This window comes from Cyprinodon variegatus, unplaced genomic scaffold, assembly GCF_000732505.1.
Source record: "Cyprinodon variegatus isolate N-32 unplaced genomic scaffold, C_variegatus-1.0 Scaffold816, whole genome shotgun sequence".
Lineage (NCBI taxonomy): Eukaryota > Metazoa > Chordata > Actinopteri > Cyprinodontiformes > Cyprinodontidae > Cyprinodon > Cyprinodon variegatus.
Window position 1 is genome coordinate 6,348 of NW_015151269.1, and position 11,633 is coordinate 17,980.

General features: G+C 40.4%; 2 protein-coding genes across 2 annotated transcripts in view; both read left to right on the forward strand.

The window, feature by feature from the left end:
• Positions 1 to 4,492, forward strand: part of LOC107098853 (SH2 domain-containing protein 7-like) — a 10,120-nt gene extending 5,628 nt beyond the window's left edge. The window contains exons 4-6 of the mRNA XM_015396712.1: positions 805 to 1,029; positions 3,282 to 3,962; positions 4,047 to 4,492. Coding sequence (XP_015252198.1) covers positions 805 to 1,029; positions 3,282 to 3,962; positions 4,047 to 4,091 — 951 coding nt within the window. The 3' untranslated portion in view covers positions 4,092 to 4,492. The remainder of the gene's footprint in view (positions 1 to 804; positions 1,030 to 3,281; positions 3,963 to 4,046) is intronic.
• A 3,116-nt stretch (positions 4,493 to 7,608) lies between these two features.
• rab11a (RAB11A, member RAS oncogene family) overlaps positions 7,609 to 11,633 on the forward strand; it is a 9,936-nt gene continuing 5,911 nt past the window's right edge. The window contains exon 1 of the mRNA XM_015396715.1: positions 7,609 to 7,778. Coding sequence (XP_015252201.1) covers positions 7,739 to 7,778 — 40 coding nt within the window. The 5' untranslated portion in view covers positions 7,609 to 7,738. The remainder of the gene's footprint in view (positions 7,779 to 11,633) is intronic.

Sequence of the window (11,633 nt, forward strand, 5' to 3'; positions counted from 1 at the left end):
TCCTGAGCTATCTCTATAGTTATGCTGCTATAGGCTTAGGATGCTGGAGGACATAGGGACCCCTTTTCATTGTTCTGCTTCATTCTGTCTCTATTATCCCACTCTGCAGACTCTGTTAGTTGAATCTCTAGCATTCTGCTCTCTCTGCTTTTTCTTATCATACTAGTTTCATCTGGTCTGTGTCTTGTTTGGCTGTGACACCATCCTGGAGGGAAATATATATGTGCTGCTGCCATCAAGACCTGTGTAGTCCTGTTTCTTGGACTGTGACTAACTGGATGTGCTCTCTTTCATCATGGGAGCTGGCTCAGAGCTCGTCTGCCTGGCTGTGTGTTTCCTGGACGGGGCCGCCTGTGGAGCTGGTTGAAAGTTTCCTTTTGTATCTGTGCCTCTTCTTCTGTGTCTGCTTTCACACTGAGCCTGGTTCTGGTTCTGCTGGAGTTTTTTTCTTGTTCAATGGGAAATTTCCTCTCCTCTGTTGCTACAAGCATGCTTGGTGTGAGTAAAGAGTCAATGAGTCGATGCAATCAGCTGATTTTCCTTAGATAAAAAACTTTGAATCTATTTGACTGAATGATCTGGTTGAATGGTCACTGTATAGTGACCTTAGATGACATGATGATAATTGGCGCTATAGAAATATACTGAATTGAATTGAATTTCTGTATGTTTTAGGAGCAAGATTGTTTAAGTTAATTGAAAAAAAAAAACTTAATTTGATTAGAAAAATGTTTGTTAAAGTTTATCCATGACGATGAACGGCCAGATAAAGAAGATCAAAGAAACAGATGCTCTCTTTTTCAGGACGATGATGAGGATCTGTACGACGTGGTCAATGCCAAGAAGAGTTTAGGGGTCAGTGTTCAAGCTCTGCGGACCCTGTGGGACCAGGTCGAACCCGAGAAGAAACACCGCTTTCAGCAGCATCGGAATGAGCCTTCTGCAGCACTGTTACCTTCACTGCCTCCAAAGTCCAGAAACAGGAAGCTGACAGGAACCGTGTCAGTGGACGCAACGTCCCTTTCCCAGGTCAGATGGAGACAGAAGCTTAACTTAATGTATTCAAAGTTGTAAAGCTAATCACTAGCTCCGCCTGGTCCCCGTTTACCTGATAAGAACTTGGTCTGGATTAGTCTAACTCAGATAATCAGATAAATTCCAAAAGATAACATAAAGACAATGAATCACTAAGATAATAGTAAAAACACATTGAACGAGCTTAGCTGACTGAACAAACACCAGAAAGGTGGTAATAAGGCATCCTCGTTGTTCCTCCTCAAACAGGAAATGCTATTCAAATTTTCTCCCCTGTATTAAATCAAATATTAACAGTCCATTTAAAACAGATGTATTTATTGCTGCTCATTTACATGAGTTTGAATTTACAAGAGAGCTCAGAGAGTATCTTTCTAGTTCTTTAAAATTGTGAATAAATATACAAAATTTTTAGAGAATAAATTTTTTTGAACATTGAATATTTGAGCCGCTGGTGTTGAATTCAGAGGAGTTCCTACAGGAAATAAACCTGTTATAAACCCAAAAAACCAAAGCTAATGCAGTGATCTTAAGAATTGAGGCCATCCATAACACAAAGGCACTTTATGGAGACAATTTAATCAGATCATACAGACAGAAAAAAGGGATTCTTTCTAAGAACATCCATCTGATTGCATTGACTCCTCATCTATGTCTACAGATTTGGAGACTGGTTTAACATATTTTTGTAATAAAAAGTAAAAAAGCAGATTGTGCCATTTTATAGAATAGACTAGACATTACACTCTCACCAATACAAAGCAACGAAATTTAGTTTGCATTGTAAATAAAAATATAATATATGTAATATTTTAAAATTCCTTTATTGTTCCACAATGGAGAAATTCTCTGCATTCTCTGCATTTGACCCAACCCTGTGGGGAGCAGTGGGTTGTCATTGTGCGGAGCCCAGAGAGCAGTGTGGGGTTAAGGGTCTTGCTCAGTAACCCAGAGTGGCAGTCTGTTGGGATCGAACCGGGTACTTACACCCTTCTCCAATCACAGTGCACCGCTCTAACCACTAGGCCAACACTCACTCAAAAGTTGATTAAATTCTAAAGCTAAATAACAACAGCCTGATGGGTGGTCTTCTTCCATCCCAGACCTCGCCAGGGCAGTTCAAAGACCAGGACTGTGACACTGAACTGGTCTACATTTGTCAAGACTTTTCATTTGGAATAAGATGAAAAAGAAACAGATTTTAGTTGATTTCTGCTTTTTCACCCTTGAACTTTACCAGCATGCGCTTGATGTGCAAAAATGAGTTACTGGGAACATGGGGAGGGGCTGGAATCTCAGTAACCTTTTGAATAGAAAGAGCAAGGAGATAATTTCAGGAGCGTTAAGGGATCAACTACTAACCTAAAACCATTTGGCTCGTCTTTCACCCAATCTGACCACTGCAGATGCTTCAACACCGTGCTTTGGTCATCTTCCTCAACACCATGAGGTAGACAAACAGTTCCCTCTAAACCAAAGGTAGGTACCCAGACTAAAGGTGGTGATCGATGTTCCCATGAGACCAATGGCAGCAGAGGAGCAGTTGCTGATCCTCATTCCAGTTTTAACATATTTAGATAGAAATCGAGGACAACATCCTTTACAGAGACGGAGATTCATGCTGCATCTCTCCAAGAAGCCGGGATTTCTGACGACTGAGTTGAAAATTCCAACTAGATAGGGTCTGAACGTCATATTTACAAGTCAGAAGGTCAGAGCTAAATGAATATTGTTTGGCTGTTACTCGCATCACCACTGCTTTGGTTTTATTGGCCATATAGGAACATTGAAGAACATGAGCGTCCACAAGTCATAAAATGGAACAAAAGGAAGATCACATCTCTCTGACTTCCCCTTCCAAGGACAAAGGGAAACAGCGTGTGTCCAACACCTGCTTAAACCTGACATGCTGCTCCATGTGGCTGTGCTACGAAATTCTGTCCATCAAAGTCAGAACAGAATCGGTGACAAAATATCTGTCATAGAGAGCCACTCTGACCAGTTTCCAGTTTCCTGACCCATTCATTTACAAAAACTGCATGGGAGTTTAAAGACAGAACATACAGTATCTACTTGGTTCGATGTCTATGTTCTGCTGTTGTTTTGTGTTTTAATTGCACACTTCCGGGGAAGTGTTTGAATGGTCTCTTCATGGATGTTTAATGGTAGTTTAGAATTCACCGAATGGATGAAAAAATGTATCGATTAGAATGAAATAAAATAGTTTTTTCCTCTTTTATTTTCAGGCGCTTCCCCCGGTACCGAAAAGAGGAATGCCATTGGGTTTTTCTCTTAGTGGATCTCTACCAGACACGACGGTCCATCCAGTGGAAGTCCAGAACACCCCCAACAGAGTGCAGAGAATCAGTGGAAAGGCCAAACCAACCTCTAACAGAGACGCGTTGCTCCCAACAGACTCAAAGGATTCAGATAATTTTCACAAAGCAGATGTCTCCTGTGCTGAGCTGAATCAGGTAGAAAGCAGGAGCCAATCCCTGCCATATCTTGGCAACTATGAGGATGAGGGAGAGGAGGAGGAGGAGGAAGAAGAAGAGGTAGACAAGCACTCCACTCACTTTAAAAGCCTCTCCATCACAACGTCCCTCCCACCAAAGAAGGTCACCTGCCAAACATACTCCCTCCACTCTCCCTCTCAAGCTACATCACATCAGAGCTCCAGGTCGGACTCAGAGAATGGCAGCCAGGATCAGCTTAGATCCAACCCTCTGTACCAGTCCTCTGACCCCATTGTAGGAGCTGCAGGCCAGCAGGGAGACAACATGTACGCTGAGGTTTCTCAGGGGCCGAAGATGATGACAGATGACACCTATGAGCAGATTCCAGGCGACACAACAAGCCACAGCAACACGTACGAGTCGGTGGAAGACATGAAGAACAAGAAGCCCAAAAGCTCCTGGGGGAAAAATGTAAGAATGAAAAGAGCTAAACGTGTTGCTAATATTCTTGAAGGAAAAATCCTGATTTTTTTTTTTTTATGTTTGTGTTTGCAGAACATTAAGTGGAAGAAATTCCGCCCTGATTACAAGAAGAAATAAACTGAGTTCCTCCGGGGAAAAAGAGAAAGGAACGTTTGTTGATGAGCTGTAACATAGGGACCTCACCTTCACCATAATCAAAGAGAATCCAAAGAGGCTTTTAAACACTTTGAGCTGAAATTAAGGCAATATACCATCTGCCAAGACCTCCGTCATTCCATGGAGCAAGACTCCATGATTAGGGATCCAACCATTGAATTGACTTGTGAATATTGAAGAGGTTAAAATGAAAGTAAACTCTTCATATGACTGAAACTGGATTACAAATCCAGAAAAAAACAAACAAAACAGAAACAAAAGACACGGAGAAGAATATTAGAAGAACTAAACTTCTGCTGCTTGATTAGGGTGATTATAACAGCTTGGTTTGTTGTAAATACTGTGTTTCTATTAACAGGAAAAAACTGTCCAACATAAACATTATATTGGCACTATAGAAATCACTATAGAAAACTATCATATTTTGGATATTTTTCATGCTGAGACAGAAAAGCAACACTGGAAAAAATCAAAATCTAGATAAGTCATTTTTTCTTAAAATAAGTGCATTTGTTCTTAAATTTAGAAAATTAAAGAGACATTTTGCCAATGGAAGAAGACTATTTCGATTTAGAATAAGAAAACAAAATTGAATTGTCTTATTTAATGTGCATATTATCTAACTATCTTACTTTAAGAGTAAAAACAATCATTCCATTGGCAAATTATCTAATTTACCTACTCAAATCCAGGTTAAATACGCTTAATTTAGGAAATCTTTACTTATTTCTAGATCGTTTTTCCAGTGAAGTCCAGTTAATCTGACACTAAAGTATCGACGCGATACACTGGGAAAAAAAATCAAAATCTAGAAAACAATTTTTTTAATTAAAATAAATTCAATTGTTCTTGGATTTAAGATGTAAAATAGACATTTTGCCAATGGAACAAGAATATTTACACTTAAAATAAGAAAACACAATTGCATTGTCTTATTTTATGTCACGATTTGGTGTTGGATTGAGGACCCAAAAGCAGAGGCAAGTAGGCAGAGGTGAATTTAGGTGGGTTTAATGAGGTTCTCAGGTACAGAGGCAGAAATCAAAAAATCCAACAAAAATAACAAACAAACCAGAACCAAGGAGACATCAGGGGAAACCAAACTCTAGGAGCCAGGGAGAGACGAGGTAAGCAGACAGACGTTAGACAAGGATCCAGCAAACAGAACTGAAGAGGGAGGCTTTTAAAGGGGACAGAGACAAAGAGAGGGCTAACGAGGGGATTGGAAACAGGTGAGGACAGAGCAGAAAACAGAGCTAGGGATAGAGGACACAAGAGGGCAGCAGAGGACAACAAATGGAAAACCTGGAAGACAGGAACTAACAAGAAAACAACAAAATAATAATTAAACACTAAAACAAGGAGCAAAGTAAAACTGAATACTCTAAATAAACATAACAAAACCAAGACTGTGACATTTCAAATGCATATTATCAAATTATTTTAAGAGTAAAAATACTCATTCCACTGGCAAACTGTCTAATTGACCTACATATTCAAATTAAGGGTAAATACAGTTAATTTAGGAAATTGTAACTTATTTCTAGATCGTTTTTCCAGTGTACTGATACCGGCTTGGCATCATTATTATGGCTATTTTTAACTGAGCTATCTGGTCCATGAGACCAAATACCTGCTTCATAAAATATATGTTTATCATTTAAGTGTTTTCGACCCTTAACTAAGAGAAAAGTTATAGAAACAACATAGAAATGTTGATAAAAGAGAAGGTTGTGCCTGTTATTGACATTGTTATTGGATCTGTGGTTCAGTGATGCACTGTAACCTGAGGCCCAAAAGCTCACCACTTATTCAGCCTACTTTGTATTTTTAAAATCTTCTCTCTTTATTCGTTTATTTCTATTTGACGATTATTTCCTGTTTGGAAAGTTTCATTTCTCTGTTTTTATCAGAAAGTAAAAGAATTTCAGTGAGGTTTTTCAGTTTCCTTGAATGTAAAAATAAACATGAAAGAAACTAAAGTTGTTATAAAATGTATCCTGTTATTAATGAGATTATTGTCCTACTCTGTGACTGAGTCTGCAGTTAACAGACCTTCATAGACGTTGGATCTGTCTGGAAGGAGAGAGCTGTCAGCTGGAGTATCTGAAACGATTATAGTTCTTCTATTGGACAGAAAATGATATACGGTAATAATAATAATGTAACTTTATTGATCTCACATTGGAGAAATTTACCTCTGCATTTAACCCATCCCCTTGGGGAGCAGTGGGCTGCCATCTTGCGGTGTCCGGGGAGCAGTGTGGGGTTAAAGGTCAGGCTGTGGGGATTGAACGGGGTACTTGCAACCTTCTCAGACAACAAGCGCACTGCTCTAACCCACTAGACCAACACTTCCACTCAGATGAGTGATTGTGGAAAAAGATAATAAATCCAACAAGATGTTGAGGTTCAGGTGATGAGTGAACTGTGTGTGGTGAGTCACTGAAGACGTTGGTGCTCACGAATCAGAACCAGTTTGACTGCTGCTGCCATTATTACGGTGTCCAATTTTTTTTTTAAATAGAATAAAATACAGACATCAATACTTTTGGAGAATATCAATTTAGCTGTTTTCAGGTCTGTAATTAGAATAAAAAAAGTGTTAAAAAGACTTAGACAACTTTTATTGTCAGGGTGCAGACATCATGTCTACTTTTAAGGCTAGGCTTAAAACATTCCTTTTTGTTAAAGCTTATAGTTAGAGTGGCTCAGATTAAACTGAGCTATCTCTATAGTTATGCTGCTATAGGCTTAGACTGCTGGAGGACACAGGGACCCCTTTTTCATCATTCTGCTTAACTCTCTATTATCCTACTCTCTCTGCTTTTTCTCATAGTACGGTAGCTTCATCCGCTCCTGTTTGGCTGTGACTCCATCCTGGAGAGAAATATCAGCTGTGCTGCTACCATTAACACCTTTTTTAAAGATGTTGCAGATTGGCCTGTTTTTCAGTGTAGCCCTGTTTCTCTGACTGTGACTAACTGGATGTGCTCTCTTCATCCTCTGACATGGGAGCTGGATCGGAGCTCGTCTACCTGGCTGTGTGTTTTCAGGACCGGGCCGCCTTTTACGGTTGCCTTTTGTATCTCTGCTTCTGTCTCCTTGAACCCCAGTCGGCCTCAACAGATGGCCGCTCACACTGAGCCTGGTTCTGCTGGAGGTTTCTTACTTTTAAAAGGGAATATTTTCCTCTCCACTGTCGCTACAAGCATGCTTAGTGTGAGGGATTGCTGAAGAGTCAATGAGTCGATGCAATCAACTGGTTTTCCTTAGAAGAAGAAAACTGATTCAAATGGACTGTAAATTGCCTTGAGATTACATGTGTTGTGAATTGCACTATATAAATAAACTGAATTTTGTCAACAAAGTGTAGAAAAAATGATAATACATTCGTGAGCACCAATGTCTTCAGTGGCTCACCACATGCAGTTCACTCATCTGACCACCAGGTGTCGGAGTCTTCATCCTCCTATTGGCCTCTAGCGAAGAAGAAGACGGCAGGAACGTCCAGATTCCAAACAGATTCCCGTTGGAGAGTCAGAAATATTCCTGATTTTTATTTATTAAAGAATCAAATATTGGACTAACCGCGTCTTGTTACCACGATGGGCACCAGAGACGATGAGTATGACTATCTGTTCAAAGGTAGGGCGTCTTTCTGTCGCTGTTATCTTAAAGGCTAACAGACAGCTAGCGCAACAAGCCTTTCTTTGTGATTCGTTTGGGTGTCGGAACCTGATTGGACCGCTTCAGCCGGGTCAGAGCAGTTCATCGGTGTGTGACAGACACCCCGGGTCCTCCGTGATCCGGCTACAGGAGCCATGTTGGGTTCTGACCCGAAGGTTCTGGGTTCGTGTTAGCGGTTAGCTGTGGTTAGCAGGCTGGCAGTGGGACACACCTAGAACCGTTATCATACTGCGAGCAGCCAGCTGGTGTTTTTAACGGGCCCCACATCAGAGCTCGGTCCTGGGCGTAGAGGAGAAGCTGGGGCCGGAACGGATTCAAGCTCCAGCTGATGTTTAAGAACAAAAAACAGAGATTAATTGTTTTAAAAACAACACCGGGTTGCTAACTGCTGCTAATCTCAACACTTCACTAAAATTCAATATTTGCTTTGTAAAAGTCTCCACACCCCTTGATTATTTTTGTCATGATGCAATAATAATGTTACAAAATCGTGTATAAGTCCAATTAGTGTAATTTGATGACATTTAGTCAGTAACTGTTTGTATAATAATCTGGAGGAGACCCTAACATGATGACTGATCTGTTCTGATTAATCCTCCTGTTCTGTTTCCAGCCATAGAGGTCTTCAACAGGGGGTCCACGACCCCTGAGGGGTCCGTAGAGGTGCTACATGAGGGTCGAGAAAGTTTTGATTACAAATTTTTTTTATTCCCCCCCCTGCATTTTTCCCACTAATTAATACAGCTGGGTAAAAAAAAAATTGATTTTGAATCGATTCCTTTACATTTTTGCAAAATCTACGTCTAGGGAATGAGATTGATTAGTTTTATAGTGACGCGCGTATATAGCCTATAGGTTGACTGAAGACATTAACAAATGGGGGCTGACCAGCAAACACCCTGTAATTGTTACAGACAATGCTGCAAATATGGTTTGTGCATTGAAGATAATGCAGCTCATGCATGTCTGCTGTGTCCCCGCCGTGTCACATCTGCTTGCTCGAGTGAGGCTTCACTTTTTCGCTTTTCACAAACAAGTTTGCACTTTTGTTCACATCTCAAGTTTAAACTGTCTGATTTACAAGTTTGCATTTGGTGTTTTAATGTGACAGGAAAAAAATAAAATACACGAGTATTTTGAAACACAGTTGAACCGCTTTCGTTATTGTAAAAACAGATCGAATCGAAATTAATCGATTTAGAACTGTATGAATCAAAATCGAATCAATTCAGGACTTTGGCGAAAATACCCGGCCCTACTAATTGAAAAAAAAATTAAATCCACATTAGCATGAATTCAACACTCTGTAGCAAAAGAGATAAATGGAAGCAGAAGATGTCTTTCAGTCATCAATGCAAACATTCAGTGACACACAGGAGCTCCTTCAAGGTGGGCACAGTTTCATTCACAACACCTGTCCCATCAACCAGGAATCAGAAATACTTTAATAATCCCAGGGAGGATTTACTTTAGTTACAATACTCCATCTGTAATAGAGTGACTATAGGATCTAAGGGTGGAACGGTTCACAAAATCCACGGTTCGGTTCACGGTTTCGTGGTCACGGTTTTCGGTTCGGTATATGTTGATTGTTACACCGAAAAATAATAAAAATGATAAAAATTTATGAATTAAAAAAAAATGAAATTAATGAAAAAATCCAAAAAAATTCATGAATTGTAATTATTTTTAATGATCCGCGGAAACCCTGGATCATTTCCGTATGTTTTGCTGCTTTGAATTTAATCATCTGGCGCATGCTCTCTACGATCTCCAAGGAACTCAGAGCGGAGCGGACGGGAGCCACAGTGGAGGCTGTAGGCTTTGCTTTGAGCAGCCGGTCTGGAGCGCAACGGGGCGGAGCGCTGACGGAGTATGAGGGATTTCGGGGTTAGCCTGACATGTTGGTCGTGTTGCTGTTAGCGTAAACAAAACGTGTTGCACAATGCTTGCACACTGTTGCACTTTTATCCACGTTTCTTTCGGCCGTCATCGTAGGTCACTCTAAATGCAAAGTGGTCCCATACAGCAGACCTATAAAGTGCTGCTGGCGCGTCTTCCAACTCCTGTTCTTTCCCACTCGCCATACCCACACAATTCTCCACAACAACTGATTCGCTTCTTCTTCTTCTTGTTTACTACTGGTGGTTGGCTTTGGTCGCAGTACCGCCACCTTCTGCTCTGGAGTGTAAACGCTTCGCCTATGAGAAAAAGGAGCAGTGCATGAACCGAACGCAACACACGCGAACCGAACCGAGACAGTCGAACCGAACGGTTCGGACGGTTTTCATAAACCGTTCCATCCCTAATAGGAACAGTTTGATATAACACAATTTATGGAGCAGGGTTTCCGCGGGTCATTAAAAATCCTTAAAAGGCATTACATTATAATTTTTTATATTAAGCATTTAAAATGCTTTATTGAAAAAAAAAGTTTATAAAAACAATATCTTATACTAATATAACTGGTTCCACAGAACTCCTTACAGTTAATCGTAAAGCCGTATGTTGGGAAAACAAGCTCAAGGCAGAGAAAAAGCTAGAGAACGACAGACATTCCAAGTGTCGTTTAAGGCATTAAATTTATTTCTTAGAGCATTAAAAAGCATTAAATTAGAGTTAGTCATTCTTGAATAAATCCTGATCAGGGAGAAAGTTCTGCTTCTAAGACAATTTTGCAAGTGTCAAACATGACCGCCGTGTTTGTAGACGATAAAGTCTATTTAAGACATCACAATTTTGAAAACAATTTCAGTAACGTTTCCTTTATCACCTAAAATCTATAAAAGCAGTGAAGTTTGTTAGTTTGTAAAACACTACATATAAAGAAGGTGAAGGGGTGTGTTTAATTTTTCATCTTTAGTTTTTCATTTGTGTTCAAACCAACACGCTGCACCAAAATAGAAGAAGAAGAATCAACTTTATTTTCATTAAACTGTCAAAAGTACAGAGTAACGAAATTAACCCTCTGCATTTAACCCATCCCCTTGGAGAGCAGTGGGCTGCCACTGTGTGGCATTCGGGGAGAAGTGTGGGGTTAAGGGTCTTGCTCAGGGACCCAGAGTGGAAGTCTGTGGGAGTGGGGCTCAAACTCAGAACCTCTGGATTCCTAGCTCTGTGCCCTAACCACTAGGCCGCCAAAAATGAGAGAATCCCTAGAAAAAGATTGGAACTATTATAAACTTGTAAGATCAATTAAAGACGCAGAAATGAAAAGATAATGTAGGTGACAAAGTTTGCTTTGATGATATTAAGAAGAAGCAGCCAAGTTTCCAGGTGATGTTCTAGGTTCACTGTTAGATCTACGCTCTGAGTTTCTACTTTAGTGATGAGATCAGGAAGAATGAGGTGAAGGGGTCTGATATCTACAGCGAGGGGACTATGAAGGAGATCCACAACTCTGCTAAAGATCTACTGAATCCTTCTGGCCTGAGAGTTAGAGCTGAATGATCTGCTGAGCAAACATTCTGTCAGAAAACCAGAACATGATGCGTGGATCTATGGTGTGGAGTTCTATGGTAAAAGCTTTGCTGTCGGAGAAAAGGAAGGTTTATGTGAGGATGCAGAGGAGGAAAGCTGACTGGCAGAACCAGATCCAGGAAGCAGATTGGAGGACGTTTTCCAGATGAACCTCTACTGCTGGAAGGCCTGGAGATTGAGCCCACCCCATAGTATCGTCTTTTAAAATTATTGGATGACTCTAAAAATCAAACCATCATCTAAGGCCCCGTCCACACGAAGTCAAAACGAACACGAAACGCTGATATTTTCCAAAACGTTTGCCGTAAAGACGGAGACGTAAAATAAATGTGA